At 35.7% G+C, this 19,730-nt stretch overlaps 1 protein-coding gene across 1 annotated transcript in view; it reads left to right on the top strand.

Annotated features, from left to right (window-relative positions):
- Nucleotides 1-18,490, top strand: part of MINDY3 (MINDY lysine 48 deubiquitinase 3) — a 44,635-nt gene extending 26,145 nt beyond the window's left edge. The window contains exons 11-15 of the mRNA XM_029961864.1: nucleotides 7,408-7,480; nucleotides 8,293-8,365; nucleotides 13,293-13,380; nucleotides 16,529-16,600; nucleotides 17,441-18,490. Coding sequence (XP_029817724.1) covers nucleotides 7,408-7,480; nucleotides 8,293-8,365; nucleotides 13,293-13,380; nucleotides 16,529-16,600; nucleotides 17,441-17,590 — 456 coding nt within the window. The 3' untranslated portion in view covers nucleotides 17,591-18,490. The remainder of the gene's footprint in view (nucleotides 1-7,407; nucleotides 7,481-8,292; nucleotides 8,366-13,292; nucleotides 13,381-16,528; nucleotides 16,601-17,440) is intronic.
- The last annotated feature ends 1,240 nt before the right edge of the window (nucleotides 18,491-19,730 follow it).

Raw genomic sequence — 19,730 nt, 5'->3', positions numbered from 1 at the left:
AAGATGTCCTGAAGGCATTAATGTATTGCAGAACTTTGGAAATAGAGTTTTAAATATAGTTATTGAATGCCTATTAAAGATATTTTTAAGTGAAGTGTTCTTGGGCTAAACAACAGGGAAATTATTTTGTGACCATTTTCTCATTTTCTGTCTCTATGCATATTTTTTCTCCAAAATGTCTGAAGACCAGATGTTCTTTTTGAGTGGGGCACCATGTATCCTTGAAAGTGGAGGCTGACATATTTTTTTATTCTTTGTTCAGCCTGCTTTATTCCCATGTTCCCAAACCCTACTGGGATAGATGCAGGGAACTAGAAACAGTGAATGAGACTGCCAACATGCCATATGCTTCAATAATAAAAATATACTTTAAAATAGTAACTCTTGTGGTCCTGTTCTGAAGCCATATGCCAAGTTCTGCCTTTTGCAGAACTCACAAACTGCCTAAGAAATGCGTGACATGACAGACTGAACTTGTGTAGCGAATCAGTGTCATGATACTTAAGATAATTTTATGAACAGCAGGAACCTAAATCAGTTTGGTTTGTAGCTGATGTTTGAACCACACAACCTTAATGCATATGAGAGCTGTTGAATCCCCAGGAACATTGGGGTGAATCCATATACAGCATCTGATTTAATCCTTTACAAGTACAAACACAAAGACCTTTAGTAATCCATTTCTAACCACTTTTTAAGAAGTATTAAAAAATAAGTTTTTAATCCCTTTATTGACTTTTCATACCAATAGCAACATTTTTGTGTACAGAATAACATCTTTACCTCTTTTGATAAGGCAGCTCTACTTTCAGGTTAGGATATATGTGAATGAAAGAATTGAAAATCTAAACATGGAAGGAGGAAAAATATACCAAAAAAAAGAGGGGGGCAGGGATTATCTGTGGTGGAGGAAGTTTTGAACTCTTCCTAGCAAAGGTGAAGAATATCTAGTGATATTTAAGACTTTACCTTCATTTTCTGTCTTTACTTCTCCACTTATATAACATCAGAAGTCACATCTGAATAATAGATTTGTTTGTTTCTAAGACTGTAGTAACCTCATTTCAATATTTAAGTGCATTTTTCCAAATATTGCTTTGTTTTATTTAAGAGTATGAAATCTGTTTTCTCTTTGTAATTTGTGTTATGGGTAGTCCAATGCCATTTTCGTTTACCAGTGGATTGTTTACAGTATCCTTATATACTTATACATTTATATATGTACTTTAAAAATAGCTGCTTTATGTTACAGAGTAGTGCCAAAGTTGTCAGTCAAAGACATAGATAAGACACTTAGATATGGAAATACTGAAACAGCACAGATGTACTTAGAAAACAAGTTCAGTCACTGCCTACATGTAGTTAAGAAAGCTCGTAATTGGTGTGAAGTGAGATGGGCTTTATTAGCTTTAATGAAAAATATCACCATTTTTGTATTAATTAAAAGAATGATACTGTTTTTCATAGAAGCTAATTGCTCTATTCTGCTGCTGCTGGAATTAGCTACCTGAAATACCACATTCAAATATGAAACTCAAAGGCAACACTGTTTTAGTAATATGTGAAACTGTGATGTTTGTGAATATTTAGTGTTTTGCTTTCTTCATTGCTTCATAGAGCTCATACATTTCACACGTAAAGACATAAAATATTACTGTTAGAATAATTAACCAGGCTAATAATTGTCCTTTAGAAACACTTTTGTCTTATTTGAGTTATAAAATAGTAATCTGGTCTGTTTTCAAAAACATTTCATCATTTCTGGATTAAAGCAAACCAGAGGGTTTTCATCATGCCAAGAGAGAATTATGTGGTTTAAGTGGGAAACTGAGCACTGTAAGCTGGTTTCCAACATTAAGTGCAGCTTTTAGTGCTGTGAGAACTGTATTTAGGAAGATTTGAATTTCTGCAGTAAATCTTCACTGGCTTTAAACTTCACTATCAAATGTTCCTGACATCCTTATTGTAATTGCCAAATAGAACTAGTATGTTAATACCACAGCTGGTATAGCAATCAGCTCATGTCTATAGGCTGAAATAATATTAGATATAGAAATAGTATAAAATACAGATATTGTATTTTTTACATAGGAAAAAAGGTAACATGATAATAGAAGCTAAAGTTAATACTGAGTGAATAATATTGTTAAGGTTTTGGAAGTTGTAAAACATGGAATTTGCCCACTTACAGCTTGATCCCTTTTAGGCAACAGATAATTTGAGAAGCTCCTTTCAGATTAGACTTGTGATTGGAGGGTAGTATGTAATTTAGTAATTAGATAAGAATTCCAGTAAACTCAAATTTGCTGACTCCTTGTCTATAATTCCAGTAATGTATTTTTGCTTTCAAAATAAAGACTTTGTTCTGTATTGCTGAGCAAAACAAGGTAGTAACTAACAAAAAGACTACCTAATCTTTATCGATTTACAATAATGTCTTGTAATATGTCTGTCAAAGCAAGGAACATGTTGAAGAAGCTCTTATTTTTTTAATGGGTCAACTAGTGAATTGTTGCCTTCTTGTAATATTTTAAACTAAACCACAACCATCTTCGGCAATATAACTGTTAACATGTATTCACTGTACTTTGAGTTTCTCTTATTTTTTAAAAACTGCACTGCTGTGGCTTTTTTTGTTGGCTGTCTCATTAAACCATCCTCTCCCACAGGAATGGAGGACATATTGTGATTTCTATAACTTGAGTGTATGTTAAAAGCCCAGATTTCCAGATGGGTAGGCTGACAGGGTCTTCAGATTCCTGTTATTAATTCTTGCTCTGTTTGCTTTTCCTCCTCAGCCTCACCTCACCTTTGGATCAAGTAGGCTCTCTTTTCTGTCAGGGTAGTATGGATGAAGGTGAAAAAGGATTTGAAGAAGTAGTCCACATGTAGCATTTCATTCTGCCCTATTGAGAACTCTCTTCTGTTCTCAGCAAGGTACTGCAGGTCCTGTCCAGTAAATGCAGTCCTTTCACTCTTACAAGACAGCACGGCAGCTGGTGCCAGTTTGCTTCTTTTTAACGGCCATGTTGCAACAAACTGCTTACCATGAATGCTTCACCTCCCACCACATCTATCCCTTTGATATAAACTGTGTCATCTTTTTCTGGTCTGAATTACAAGACCTGTATTTTATTTTCTGACCCCTGATAAGAACTCAGCTGCTTTGGGTGTGGCATAATTCCTTTTGTGCCTCTTTCCTCTCTTGTTCAAGGAAAGGATTTTCTTTTGGCATTTTCTGAATCCCAGATAGACTCCTAGCCCTTCTTCAAGGCTGAGGAGGATACAGTATATGACATTTATCACGTGCCATTCTGAAGTGGCTGCAGAGTTCTTGTATAGTGACAGATGAGTCAAGGACCTTTCCTTCAGTTCCTCTATATACAGCTCTCAAGGGGGGAAAATCTGATACTCCTTCAAGTATTCTTTGGCTGTGTTCCAGTTGTTTGTCATTTTTTTAATGCCTTCTCTCATAGAAGATAATATGTAGCAGAGTAATCTCATATTCCACTGGCCAGCACAAGAAAATAATTGTAAGCAGTCTGTACAGGATACTCCCATCACTGCTACAACCGTGGGCCAGTGACCGTCCAAACTATTGGTGCAAATGATCTCCCTGAAAACAAATGGGAGTTTTGAACTAGTCTTCATTGGCAATCTGCCTATTCAGAGCCAGACTTGTACTCCTTCAAACTACTTTTATGTCAAATAGCATCAAATGCCTTAGGACAGACTTTGCAGGTTAGGGCTCTAGGATTTGACTTGCTTTGTTGCCATGGCATAATTCTGCAGCTCTGTCCCTTTCCAGACAGACTCTTTACAATAGTCTACCTAAATTGACAGTAGACTGTTGGTGAGTATTTTTAGAACAAGTAACTTCATGCCTCGGGAATCTCAATACCTATTCATTGGTGCCTGAGAGGAAACAAAATCTATGGTCTTCCCATACCTGTTCTGTTCTTTATATGATGGTAATAATGGCCTCCTGATTCAGGTCTTAAGGACTCTCCTTTCCTTGATTTGATAATTATCTCCTAGAAAGACCTGCAATAAAGCTGTTATTTAATTTCAAGCAATGCCTAAGTTCTATTTAATCTTCTCCATCTTAATGAGAATCAACAACTAGATTTTATATCACTGCAAGACTTTGAACCTCTTTTTACTTCTGTAGTGATGATAGCTTTCCCACTTGTGAACTGATGCCAGCCTATGTTAAATTTTACTCTTTGGTTTACTTCTTAACCAGTCTCTACAAGTGAAAAAGTATCTGACACCTTTAGGACACATAACCTCATTTGTATGTGTGGTGATACAAATGGCACTTCTGCTCCTTGCCTCCACGTAAAGCTGCCTTCAAATCTATTCTCAGTTAAGTGGGTTGTTCTATCTCAGGCTGTAAAGAGCATTTCCTCTATTCTGGCTTGGGAGCAGGATTCCCTCACCTTTAAAAAGAAGAAACCTCTGTGTCCTCCAGGATACTGGCATAGGATGTGGAGATTCATTTCAAATGAAAGATTACAGCCACAGGAGGAACTGAAGCTTCACATTCTTATTTCAGAGCATTATCCAGTTTGAAATGCATTCTGATCATGTGTGAAAGACTTATGCATCCAAATTATAATGATAGTTACCTAGTACATCAGTAGGATTGTGTTAAGTGTCTTTTCTCTTTCAAAAGATAATCTCCAAAGGAACCTTACTGATATATAAAATCAAATTTCTTTTTGAACCAACTCCGCAGTGAGATGCCCTGCCTGGCATCCAGTTTCAACAACCAGTTGTGAGACTCCATTTCCTCTGTAAAACTGAAATTGGCAGTGGATTCAAACGTCAGCTGGAGAGATGGGAATCAGTTACAGAGATCCCATCAACCTTGTTTTCTTAGGAAACCATTTTGGAAAAGTTGATGCCTTTAAAGCCACTGATTATAGCATTGAAAAATACACAGTTTTCTCTGTAATACAAGACTGGAATAAATAAACTTCGGTCCTCCAGATCTGATTAAATTATAGCAAGTTAAAAAGTTGATAAATAATAAGTGTTTCTGTATTGTCTCTAGGCAAATTTTTAAAAAGAAAGTACTGCAATATATAATTCTTCCACGTATCACTCAACAGTGGTAGTGTAGAACTGTAAAGGAGGGAGTATGAGGGCTGATCTCATTATACAAGTCTTTCAGGGTACAATCTTTGTAAAAATTCATAACCAGGATTTCTGTGTGGCTTAACCATTATGTTCTGCTTTTGGTTTGTAGAATGAAAGCTTCTGGTATGTTTTCACTAAAACTTATGAAGAATATTTTTTACCTCTAAGGGTAAACATGGGATCTTAAAATAACTGGTACTACTGATGAGAATAACTTTTCAAAGTAATATAAAATGACTTGTTTGTGTATCACAAAAGCCAACGAGTGAAACATGATTTTTGGGACATGTTGTACTTAGTATTGGAAATAATTATTGTAATTGACTGTTCATGGGATACCCTTATATGGAACTTTCAATGCATGGGTTACATCAAAATACAATTCATAGGGCTGGGATGGGGAATATATTTTGGCACATATGGTGAAATATCAGCTTGGGCAGCTGAACTATGTTTTTGTTAGATGTTTGTCACGTTTTCAGCTTTATTACGTGAAGGAGCTATGGTATTTTTTTCCCCCTGGATACAAATATATGGACTAATTGAACTTTCAAAGCTTTATGAATAGTGTAAATGAATTATATGCTAAGTTAGAGGTTGTATGGGATTTGTATATAAAAATTGAAATATTGCATTTTTAACTTTTTATAAGACAATAGTCTCAGTGAAAAGTTAGAATTATTTTGCGGATAGAGGAGTGGGCTTTTTGGTCATCTTACCAAGGCAGGTAACTTTTCTAAGTTTCCTTCTGAAACTACTTGCTTAGAACATCAGTAAATCACATTTAATGAACAAAAAGTGGTAATATGTAATAACTTGGATACTGTACCGTATTTAAAAGTTCAGTTGAAAGACACAGAGTTTTCAGTATTGGGCAATGCATTCAGTGACTTCATCTCTGAAGTTTTTCCTGTGTACACATATGTGAACTGAAATAACTAAGGACCTGGAGGACCTGGAAAACTAAAATGCCAATGGAAATATACACTATTTGCAATTGGACTATCAAAAAAAATTGTTGGTAGTTGCAGAAAACTTACTTTAAAAAATCCATTTTGCATCACATGACACTGTAGAAAGTACTTTATTGACAAGGTAATTTGCAGGGAGGGTAGACAACCCAAATTATAGTCTTTATTCTTGTATTACATTAAGATTGTATGGAAAGATCTGCATATTCATAAACCAAAGTAGAAATATGGAGTTTACATTTGAAATTATATGTGCAGTTGGAAGTTACTTTGGGTTATATCCTTCCATGCCACTGGAAATTTTAATAGTTCTCTCTTGTTACGTTGGCTCCATGAGCTGCTAATTCATTAATAAGAACCTCCCATTATCCCTTCTTTAGAGTTAAATCCTGAATATTAAAATTGCTGATAATTTTGTTGTTAATAAGCTTTATATGCTATGGCATCAATTGTAAACTGAGAACTATTTGCATTGGTTTACTTTAATACACTGTGATAGTGAAATCTACTCCTGCTTAGGATGTTTTGTATTCTAAATTATTTAAGAGTTGATCACATATTATGAAATTTTACAGTCTATGTATGTAGCTTATATAATCACATAAGTGTTACCTATTATGACAGGGTGTGTGGTCAACAACTGCACAACTTCATGCATCATCTGGCATCATGAAACTAATGGTCTTTCTATCTGAAAGTACTTTAAAGAACTTGAAGATACACTGTATTGGATACAAGTATTGGTTTTCTGTAGATGTTCTAGTTATTAATTTGTGAAGTCACTGGAAAACTTTTCATTAAATAGTGGGTTTGTTCCAAATAAGTAATTTTTATGGAACTTTAAAATTACATTATTATGATACTGAATTACTATAAAAATCTAGTGTTTCTATTTTCAGTATGCAAAGCAAGGAATTTTCAAGTTGTTCTCACCAGGAGAGATTAGCAGGATGAAGGAATTCCTCCCAAATTGGTTCCTTCCATATGCTTTTTCACTTGGGGCTCTCGAGTACAGAATGATTGGAACTGTAGTTTCCAATTAGCTTTTGTGCTACAACATCTGCATGAAAATACTTGCATAAAATTTGTCTAGAAATTTGTGACACAATTTTTAGCGTGTTTCTTGATCATTTTATGTCACTAAAAGCAAAATTGCCAAATTACCTTAATTTTTTTTCCTGTTGTATTTAAATTTTCATTAATTTAGGTTCCAATCAGGTGTAGTATGGCTTAGTAATCTGTATGTGAAGTAAGAATATTCTGAAGGTTTTCTTCTTTCCCCCCTCCGTAGGATATGGCCCTTGTTGCTCCTGAAGCACCTTCAGAACAAGCTAGAAGGGTTTTCCAGACATATGACCCTGAGGGTAAGGGCTGTACTCCTTGCTGAAATAAGATTTTTAATAGAAATATACTCATTAAGAGAGGAATGAAATGCTGAGTACTTAAGAAATGTCCAATACAGTAGTCAGTCTATAAGTGACATTGAGCACCCTGGTCTAGTGGAAGGTGCCCATGGCAGGGGGTTGGAACTAAATGATCTTTAAGGTCCCTTCCAGCCCAAACCATTCCATGATACTATGAAGAAATTCTCTGAGACTTCTGAAGTAAGGGAAGTTGTGCAATAGGAATTAGAGTTCTTAAACATACATTTTTTTAACCTTGTAATGTTCTTTGTAATTAGCATAAAGTTAAATATAATTTGATTTCTCCTTCATTACACTTTCATAACACAACTGATCTGATGTGATTCATTCTTCATGAGATTTTGTTCTTGAATGTGTATAACATACACTGAGAATTTTCTCATGGTTTGGAAAACAGAGGATATCTGACATTCAGGTACTATTTTATCTAATCAAAAGGGGGAAAATGTACAGTTATTGTCCCTAGGTATTTAGTGGAGGTGAAGATTACTATACAAGATTGAATTCTTAGCAAGTATTAAGCTTCTAAGTGTATGAATGATAAACCCACAGTTTCTGTATTGCACTCTGTTGGGTCAAATACAGTGGGAGAGAAGTGTTTGAAAACTCTGTTCCCTCTAGAACCCCACCGTTTGGTTGCAAGTTTTACAGATGTAAATGTAATATGTAGCGTCTGTATTTTTGAGTGAAATTTTTACTCCTGGAAAGCATTTTGTTTCTTTTCCTCACAAGAATCTTTGCTGTTTCTTCAGATAATGGTTTTATACCAGACACTCTGTTAGAAGATGTAATGAAGGCTCTGGACCTTGTTTCAGATCCTGAATAGTAAGTATAATAAAATTTAAATATACAGAAATATCAATTAACCACATTAATTATAATATAGGCCTTTTTTCTGGATTCAGTTAACCGTATATTTATTATCATTTCAGGGTTGTTTGGTGTTTTTTTTTTTCATAACTCAGATTTTTTCTTCCTATCTTGCATTCTGGGAACAGAATGTTATTTTGAAGTGTTTAAGTCAGCTTTAAATTAAATGGGAGGAATGAAAATTAAGATATCTCTAACTTTGGTAGAGATAACTAGAAGCCAAAAAACCCTCAGACCTGTTGCATTACTATATATTGAGGAGATAGTCATGAATGTATTTCTGTATGTTAAAAAGGGTGAAACTGTGTGACAGGAGAGCCAAACAATCAAGGTATTCAGAGGCAGATTTGCATTATATTACCGTTGGATCTATCTACAGCGTTTGTAGCTGAAACTGTTTCAGTTACACTTCGGTTTCCACCACCATTCAGGACCTTGTGGTGTTTATAATTGTAATTTGTTTCCAGAAATGACACATTGATTCCTAGGATTAGAGTTAAAACTCTCAAATTAAAAAGGTAACTTGTTTTGAATCTAATGTGGACAGACAGGACTAACATTAGGTAACAACAGCTGTCTTTTGGTGTCAAAACTTACCATGTTTTGCCACTAAATGCTTAACTCAGAAAGATGAGTTAGGTACTTGAACTTTCTTACTGCTACAAATGATGCTTCTGCCCTTTTGTAAACAGGTGGCCTAGTTTAGTTGGGACTAAACGGGTTGTTCTGCAGAATGGCTGTGGTGGAGACTGCAAGTTTACTTCACACAGCCATCTGAAATGTGATTGAGGCCGTTTTCTCTCCTTTCAAATGTTAAAGTATAATGAAGTTTACTGAGCTGTTCTCTGGAGAATAGAAGTGAAAATAGAAATAAAGAGATACCATGAAACTAAACCATAGTTTCATGGTAACAATAAGTGGTGAAATCTGCAGAAGATATTTTTTTAAAGGGAGGGAAAGAAAAAAGGCATAGTTTAATAGGTCTGAAAAGCTTTCTTTTGGCCTTTTTGTTCAGCTGTCTCAATAAATCTTCAGAAAACCTCTTTCCTCATTTAGCATTGTTTCCACTTGGCTGTGTGGCTTTTAGGTTATTTGTGGCATAGACCTGTCCTATTTTATTGTGCATAGTACATCAAATATAAATTGACATAGGAAGACTCAGTCATAATATTGATACTTGATATGAATATAGCTATATTGAAAAGCCATGGTCAAACCATGAAATATGCAGCCTTGAATCATCTCCTCTCAAATAAATATATTGCCTAATATTACTGTCTGGAGGACCTGCTCTGTTCTGGTCCTGGATGTCCTATCTATTTAATGTGGAACACAAGTATAAATCACACATTTCAAATTCCATATAGGCTTTTCTGTTTGGTTTTTGGTTTTTTTTTTGTTTTAAAGTAAAATTAAAGGCCTTGCCTCTAAGTATACTGTTTACATTTCTGTTAGTCTAATTCAAGGTGTTAAGCTTCTCAGAATCTCAGGATGTATATGGTCAGACCTGCTTAGAGTTTTAGAACTATAAAGGAGAAAACTCTGTAGAACAGATGTGAATTAGAAGGGTGGATTATTCAATACTGAATACCATTGCATGGGATTTTAGTAAAATTTTCTAGTCTTCTAGTAATTAATCTGAGAATCCAGATGTCTCGTTTTGCCTTTTTGTTTCTAAAAATCATTTGATGCTCTTCAGGGCACCGATTTCAGTACATCTATCAATCTAGGTTTAGCTTGTTTAAAACATTTTACCCTGTCTCTGTATTTGACCAGTAGTGGAGGCTTTTGTCCCCACGCACTTCCCAACCAGGAGAGTACAAAGGCCATCGGTATCATCACCCCAACATCCATAACCTGTTTGGTTCAGGTGCCTGAGGAGACCGAGGCACAAACACGTGTGTTTGTAGCTCTGCTGCAATACCAGTAGCGCTGAACAGCATCAGCCATTTGCTGAATGAAAAAGCCTCAGCTGAAACGTATCACAGTCAAAGTTTATTAAATCTTCCCTCCTGCCTAATTGATTGAATTTTGTACACTGACCACACTTAAAAACTTAAAATGGCTCTGTATTTTTAAACAGTTCTTGTATTTCATCAGTGAGTATATAGCTTGCTTTAATTTTATTACATGATTTTAAGTGCATTTTCAAAATGAACTGCCATGGTTCTGTTTACAAACACAAATGTTTTTACAACTGTTACAGCATTTGAAGAATTTGAGCAGGTTTCAAACAGGCACTGAAACATCCAAAATTTTGTACTTTGAGAGCAGTGAGAATGAGGAATAGAAGGATTGAAGTCCAGTATCTTGCAAATCCTCAGTTGCAGTTTCGCTTGAGTAGTAAATTTTTTTAAGATATTAAATTAACAGTTTATAGGATATCACGTTCAGTTTTATGGATTTTAAAATTCCTCTTCCAAGGACCCTAACAGAGCCACTCTCTTAAGATTTGCATAATGTATTCTATGTGTATTGAGGGAGAAACAAAAATAAGGCAAATCATTTACTAGTAGTGCTGTGGTAGGACCAAGAAAGGAAGTTACTTGAAAATGAAGACACATAAGTGGTTGTCTAAAGGATAAAATACTTCCACACAACAATCAAAAAGACCTTAGAAATTATACCTTCTGCCTGCAATCCCCAGCAAAAGGCACCTTTTGGCAGTTAGAGACCTAGGTGGTAAAAGAGGGATCTATGAGAAGCTAAATGTGTCCTCTGAAAGGAAGATGTAGTACCTACATGGAAAAAATAGGGAAGAATCTAGATTTATGAAATGTTAAATGTAAAATACAAAGTAAAGCAGAGCTAAAAATCTTCTGAAGACTAATCTGCAAAGTTATAAAATAATAAATTTATAAAAACTAATAGTATTCAAATGAGTCAATCAGAACCAGGAGACTTGCAAGAAGTCTGTAGTTTGGATAGATGATCCCCAGTGTGTAAAAGTATTCCAAAATAGTTATTCAAGTCTAGTGAGTTCTTCATATTCCCCGGGGAAGATGATAGGGAGCATCCTGAAGAATCCTAGGGAGCATCCTGAATTCTTCTCCTAACTATTTTAGGTTACATACGACTGTGAACTCTGCTGGTACCAAACAGTATCAGAATAAGAAGTGACAAATGGAGAATAGCACTTAGAAAAAGATTAAAAGGCCAGTCTGGGGAAAATTCACATGTAAATATTTCATGTGTAAACATGGAATAGGAAGTAAGTTTTTTTTGTAGATAAAGAATTAATCAAAGAAAAAAATAACAATTTTTCATAGTGGTGGGAGATCATTAGAGGAATTTTACGGGACTTTGTGTTACATCTGTGAAGTTTATTGTGGCACCAGTGAGGATATGGCAGTAGGGATTTGTATAATAGTTTGCTGCTGATACAAAAGTGTTCAAGATGTTAAAAAAAATATACAGGAGAGCAGTAGAAGTTACTAGAAGGTACAGTAACAGAGAAGTCTCGCTACAGTAAATGTAAATTGTTTTATCCCCCGAGCAACAATCTTGATTTTACATACGCATTGTTGGCCTGTGAACTAGATATTACTGGTCAGGAAACAGATCTTAGGTTTAAACTGATTGTGATAGACAGACATATGGAGTAGGATTTCTAGGAATTATGCCATTATATACATGCCTGACGTTTCACTCCATCTTAAAAAAAGAATATTGTAGATGAGTATCAGGAAGGCAACAAGGCTTATTGAACGTACAGAGTGCCATTAGTACAAGGAGAAACAAGGAGTACATTAGGACTGTTTGACCTGGAAAAGGTAGACAACCATTGGCACAGTAAATAGGGAATGATTGTTACTTGCTTCACACAATACAAAAAAAGAGGTGTCAAACTGAATTATCAGGTGACAGCTTCAAAACAGAGAAGATACTTATTTCCATAATCTACAGCTCAATTTCAATTTTCTGAGTGGAGTTTAGTAGGTACCAGAAGTATATATGGGTTCATAGCCAATTAGGCACATGCATGGAAAGAAAAATATATATCTTTGTGTTTTAGATACTGCCTGTCACTGAAGATGTCTTTGAGCAGCAGACTGCTGGAAATGGGGAGGGTAAACTAAGGATGTATGTTTGCCCTGTTGTACTCTTGTCGTAAGCACCCACTACTGACCAGGGTCAGGAACAGGACACTGGGCAAGGCGCTCTGTTGGTTTGACCCAGGGAGGACGTTCTTGTGTACGGTACAACCTGTAACTTAGGCAAAAAGGCCATGTAGATGCAAATAGATGTGATCTCATGCCTGTAGAAATATATTGCTTAAATAGAAATATAGAGTTATAATTGATATTCATTTGTAGGGACCTGGAATTATGCCATAGTTGTGTAGTAAGGCTTTGGGATTAATATTGTTAGTATTTCCATTGTTTGTTGGTTCTGACTTCTTTGATATCAAGTATGCGATGTAAATATGAAATGTATCTGGTAAATTTGAATTTATTTCAGTGTTCTTAGAAAATCTTGGAAGCTTTTCAAATCTCTATTTAAAAACAGGTTGTTTGGCAGTTACAGAGCTGTTTTTGAAAGATGACTGGTTTTTGTATCTTTAAAGAATGCTTACAAGACAGCAAAATGCCTTTTGGGCTGTAAACCTGGTTTTAGATTATATGGGTTTCAAATTATTTTACCAAATATGGTGGTCCTTCAGAATTATCACTTATTTAATTTAAAACAACAGATTACTTTTATTTAAAAATAACCATGTTTTGGCAACTTGCATGCCATTCTGGTGCAGTTGTCACTTACGATTAAAAATAGAATAGTATTGCTATACTTGGCAGTAAGTACTGTGGTAGCACAGCATAACTTAGTCATGCAAGATAAAAGTGTCTTACTCATACTTTTATATTCAATGTTTTTGTCTTAGTGTAAACCTCATGAAGACCAAATTAGACCCAGAAGGACTGGGCATCATATTGCTGGGTCCCTTTCTGCAAGAATTTTTCCCTGAGCAGGTAATCAATATAGTTTTATTGCTGAAGAGCATTGTCTATTCTGTTTGTCTTTGAGATTCATTAAACACTTTCATCAATATCACAAGAGTTATTTTTAATAAGTATTCCATTCCTTTGACACAGCTGACCAGCAAATAACTTCTGTATTACACAACAAATGGTAGACTTCTGTTTTGCATAACATGGCCATGATTTTGTCAGCTTTACACTGGAAGGAAACTCCATTATAGTGATAAGTTCTAAATTTATCTTCAAGAAATACATAATCATTTTGCATATGGAATTGAACTGGTTTCCTACTCAGAAAGTTCATCTGAGTTTGTTTTTTCTGAGAATAAGTGACCTCAATGTTTACAATAATCAATATTACAAATGTTGCTAGCAAATGGAAAAAGGTTACAAACATATTTATAACTGTTTTTATGTATGTCTCTAATAGTGTGAAGTTGGTGACAGTTTAACAAAAAGTAATGATAGACTTATGTTTAGCATATATGGAAGTCCGTATCTGCCAGGGTAATCGAAAATTATTTTCAAATTCTGTGTGTTCCATATATTCATTGAGACAGCACCACCACTGAGACACATGTGTTAACTTAGCACTGCTGTCCCAGAGGGTGGGTGAGCAGTGGAACCGGCCACTGGGGAAGTGGTTACAGCACCAAGCCTGACAGAGTTCAAGAAGGACAATGTTCTCAGGCGCATGGTGTGATTCTTGAGGTGTCCTGCACAGTGCCAGGAGTTGGACTCGATGATCCCGATGGGTCCCTTCCAACTCAGCACACTATGATTCTATTATTCCTCTTCTCCATTTGCCCTGGATCATTTTCCTACCCTTACCCTGCCTCTGTCCTGCCACAAGGAGCGTCTTTGTACAGATATGTGGTAAACCAGAAGAGGGAGCTGGTCGGAATAAGAGCTCTCTGTGCAGGTTTACAGAGACTTGTTCCATGGCCATGCAAATGCTCCTGAGAGAAGTACTTCTTTGGAGGCTTTTGTAGCCTAACATGTCATTGAAACTATGTGACCTAATTTTTGCAACCCAGGAAATGTGAAACTAATTTTTAAATGCCTGCAGCAAGACTCTTTTTGTTGAAGGTTGTATAGCACTGTTTGGATGTAGCGTTCTATACTATGAAACAGTCTGGTCATTTAGAAGACACTAGAACTGTGCTACCAAAGATGGTAGGGACTGAGTATATCATTAAGAGGTTATTCATCACCCAGAGGAAAAAGAAGGAGTTAGTGTTCATTTTCTCTGGACTTTTAAAATTATATCTGCATTGTATATTTGCCAGCTGTTTCTTGTTCCTTTCATTTGTTTATCCAGAAGTGGAAATATATGTACAATTAAATATAGTTTTGTTCTAAAAATTATATTACACTTGCAAATCTGGAAGACTCCACTGCTTAATTTTAGGCCTCAGATACTTAGAATGAAGTTCAGAAAGCCAAGCACATCCTCCATAATTGTGCCTAAACTGTCCACTAGCTAAGAGTTGCTGGGGCAACTCTTTACCTGCTGTGTGGTTGAGCCCCCAAGTCAATGCCCTGTCTGTGAAGTGCTAATTCCCTGCTTTATGTGATTTCCCACCAGTTTTGCCTGTGCTGCTAAACTTTTGCTGACTCCAGCACAAAATATGGAAAGTGTTACTGCCTTAAGAGTACGGTTTGAACCATCAGGTGTTTCGGACTGGAACCTGCCAGTTCCCATTACTGAATGCTGAGGGCATAGATACAATATCCAGTCCTTCTGTGCTCTGTGGATCAGGTAGCAATAGCCCTTACCCATATTGACACCTTGTTCAGAATTCTTTCTGAAAGTGAAATTCTACAGAAATGAAGATTAATATCTTTCTTTAAAATACTGTGAGTAAATAGCAGATACCAGTTATAATTGGAATTGTTGTGTTCCCCTTTATACAATATTTGACCATGTAGCTAGTGCTCGGGAGATCCAGATTCAATTCCTTCTTTGTTGAGAATATTCAAACCCTTATTCTTACTCTCCTAGAAAGTACTAAACTCCACCTCAAAAGCAGGAAGGTATCTTAACTTTCCTTCTCAAAGCTGCTGGCTTAGAAGAAATTTATTCAAAGCTGTTCAGCTATTCCTGAGAGAGCAAGGTGACTCTTTACTGCTTAGGGCAGTCACCTGTAAAGGGGAATTCCTGGATTCCCCAGTAGCCCTTTTTTGGGGGGAACAATAACTGCACAAAATTCTTAATATCCAGGGGACAGGAAGTGGAAAACAGCATTTCTTTTCCTTCAGGGTGAGCATAACTTCCTCAGGGAAAAGAGTGAGTGTCCTCTTTCCTTCCCAGCAAAGCCTAATTTTACCTCTTTGAAGCCACTTCTGTAAGCAGAATTACCACTTAACCTTCCTTTTGCTACCCTCCCTCCACTGGATAACGAGTTGCTTTGAGAGACCCATACACTGATAGTTTGTGAATCATTCAAGAATAGAAAAATGAATGAGGGCTTTTTGTAATCTGATGGATGTACTGTAACCTGAGCAGATCTATTCTCATTCCAGCCTTTACTTCCATGTGCTTAAAAAAGGGATAAGCTTTTGTTTGAAGCCTGGTCCAGTAGGCATAAAAGAGATTATACTACACCTGGTTTGTGGTTCCTGGTGCAGTTAAATCCAAAGCTTTTCAGTCCTTTTAGGATTAAAGCATTAGGTCAACAACTGCAGTACATTTGCAGTTAGAACTCGGCTGAACGGGTGTCTTCAAAATTAGTTTACTCAAGCAGCCATGGGTGTAAATTACTTTTTTGCTCTCAAATGGAGGGCCAGAGATTGGATCTGGTCCTTGGTAAAAAACTTCATCGAAACAGTCGTAAATACACGTGAACATGACTACTGCATGAAAAATCAGGACAGCTTCTACATGGTCAGTACTGAAATTAAAGTTCAAAGTCGCCCTTGGGGGCATTACCCTTTGGTTTACTGACATCTGTTCTTTTTATTTCTGATGAGAAAGGTGAAATTAACAAAATTTTCAACATTGCCACTGAAAAGAAACTGTACTATTTTACAGTTTCCTTGAGTCTTCCTGCTGGAACGCATCTATCTAGTTGTAAAGAGAGGAGACTTAAGGCACAATGTATACGTCCCATGAAATTAACTGTCTTCTTTCTACTAGGACTCCAGGGTTTCAGAGTCATTCACTGTTTACCATTACAATGGACTGAAGCAATCTAACTACAACGAAAAGGTAAGATTTACAATTAAACCCTAATAACAGTTGGTGTGCAAAACTGAATATAGTTACAGGCAAAATACTCTAACTTGAAACAGACTTTTTACAAGGCTGTTATTTTGATAATTTTCTTCCAAAGTGATGCATTTGGGATTGGGAACTGCTTTGTACCCTTGATGATGTTTGATATACTTGAGCTAGCATATCACTTGGCCAGAACACATCTCTTAAGCTCTGTGTTTTGAAAAGGGCACTTACCTGTCAGAAGGGAATCTGAACTGTAAGGGACAATGGAGATGTAATATACACAAAGTGCAACTTCTATAAGTAACCCTACATCTAAATTAAGATGTTTGGAATTTTCTATGAAATATTTTAGTAGTCCAGACTTGAATCAAAAATCAGTGTTTTTTGGAACCACTTCGTGGGAGGACAAAAACTACCTATTTCATTTTCAACTTTAGTGAAAGGAGGGGTATATGTGACACACCATGACTGCTTCTAAGTTAGTTCCTGAAGCAGAATTAAGGGTAAAAGATTGTGAGGCATTAGTAGACATAAGAAAAAAATTACTTCAAGTAAAAAAGACCCTTTGAGAAAATGTATATACTCAGTCTTTGGAATAGCTTTAGTTAAGTCCTTAAAATTACTCCTGTGAAATCTCCAGCAGTTTCATACCCCAAAATGTAGGCAGAAGCATTCAAAGATTAAGGGTTTTCAATTTCAAACTTCCGTTTCATAAAAAAAAAAATATGTAAAACTTCACAGATTTGATTTTTCTAGTAAAGTGATGAAAAGAGTCACCTTATCTTAGAGTTTCTAACCAGGCTGACATAATGGGGTTTATTTTGACAGGTCATGTATGTAGAAGGCACAGCAGTTGTTATGGGATTTGAAGAACCAATGCTACAGACCGACGACACTCCTGTGAAACGCTGCTTGCAAACCAAATGGCCATATATAGAACTGCTCTGGACCACAGATCGATCTCCTTCTCTAAACTGATATGTTGCCCATAAAGAACATACTGCTGTCGGATCCTCGAAAGGGGATGCAGGAGTTGGTATTTGCTTGGAAGTGGTATACTTTGTGTGGAGTTATACACTGGTATCATTGATGAATTGTAAATAATGATTACAAACACTTTTTCAGTGTTAATTGGAATATTTAATTTTTTAATCAGATTTATTTCTATTATAATAGTTTGTCTTTTTTGGCCACTGTAGTACTGTTAATGTGAGTTATCCTAAAAAAAAAGCCTTCTTATAAAGTCTTACCATTTGCCATCTCATGAAGATTTGAAAAATTCTGATATTGCAGAATCTGCATATTAGATGTCAGATCTTCAAAACATAAAACATATTCAGCTTTCTCAGAATCATATAGGCATGTTTTATTATTTAATTTATACTAGCTTACATTACAGTACCATAATATGTGGACTAGACTGGCCTTTGCACTGGATATGTTTTAATGAGTTTAAATTTTCTGCAGTTTTTCCTAAAATCTAATTTTACCTAAAGAGCTTGCACAATGTGACATAAATATGATACATTTTTAGGAATAAGTATAATTCTAAATATCTTTCTTGGCAGTTGTATATTACTGTGGCTTAGTTATTGGGCATGTTAAAAGTGAAGAGAAATTCTGAGAAAAAAATAGATGTATTAATATTTATTTGAATTTGTATAAAAGAAATGTAAAAACAGCAGAAAGAATTTCTTGTTCTATAAACTATTCAAACTTATAATATTGCCAAATACCTCTTAATTTGTCCAGACAGCAGTGTAAGCCAGCGTTACTGTATGTGTTAAGTGCATGAGAACATCTGGTATTACATTATTATATTCCTTTATTTATTATCAACTTCTTAGCCCTAAAATAAAATCTTTTCCTTGAATCATATATTATTTAAAGTTTGGTTTAATTGGACTTGTTTACTGCATCTCTGAGATTCTGAAAAGGGACCACAGGTTTAGAAATGTCAGCTTTCAATGTGAATACATCTCGGGGGGGTGGAAAAAAACCCACACCAAAAGGTAATTTCCTAACTTCAGAAATTACCATGACCATTATTTAATGTAAACTGACAGCAGAGTATCTTAACTTTTTTCAGATATCTTTTTCTGAAAAAAATAATTCCTTTGCAGATAACAATAATTTGAGAAGATTCCTTAATTCATCTTAGGACTTACTTTGAACACAAGTTTCCTGTCTTGTGGTGTGGGCCTGATGTGAAAAGGCTTGTGCAACAGTGGTAGTACTACTCAAAAGTATGGATAATAAATGAAGATAATCTGCTTGGCAAGTGTGAAACTTTGCTTTTCAGTAAATACTCAACTTGATAGGTATTCCCTTCAAGTGGTTTTGCACATTTAAGATAAATGTCTTTAGGCAGCGTTCTACTGATGCCTTGGAAGGTGAAAATTCACTTTTCTTGCTCTTTCTCCTGAATTCTGTTGTCTGTCTTGACCTGTGCAAGAGTATCTCACACCAGAGTTTGCACTTAATCATAGCTTGATTGTTAGAATAAACATCCTTTTTTTTCTAGTCCACTGTCAGATAAAATTTATGTGCTTTCTCACAGGAAAAAAAAAATTAGAAACCCTGGTGATGTGAGATCTGTGTATAAGCATTACTCTGGATTAAAACTTCTACTATACTCCAGAGAAATTTAGCTGATGGTGGTGTGGTATAAGACCCCTTCTTCCTGTATCCCTTTTCCTTCATACTGCTTAGTTGTTAGAGGCCTGACTTCTTATTTTTGGACTACAGTGGCTAACTAGCTAGTCTGAGCCTCTGCCAAGTGAACCTTTCTGTCCTTTCTTCCCTGATAAACAAGATGGGAGAGCTTCCACCTTTACGAAAATTCACCTTTTTCCCCTAAGAGTGTGGTTATTTAAACGACAGACACATATAATATGTTGGATAATTATGTCTGGTAATTTAGATTTGTTTTCATGGAAAAATGACCAGAAACATAAATAATTTTCAGAGGTTGATGTGCTCCAGGTACTACATATGTGTATGTGTATATATTGCAGTTTGCAACTGAGGCCTAGTCAATAAATAAGACCAGAGCATTCTATGGGATTAAATACATGCTTTAAGTAATCAGAGCAAATTGATTGTGCTAGATATAAGA

Source organism: Manacus vitellinus, unplaced genomic scaffold (genome assembly GCF_001715985.3).
Source record: "Manacus vitellinus isolate BGI_N305 unplaced genomic scaffold, ASM171598v3 scaffold_3_pilon, whole genome shotgun sequence".
NCBI classification, from domain to species: Eukaryota; Metazoa; Chordata; class Aves; order Passeriformes; family Pipridae; genus Manacus; species Manacus vitellinus.
Note: the sequence above shows the minus strand (reverse complement) of the source record. Positions and strands in the feature narration are given on the sequence as shown.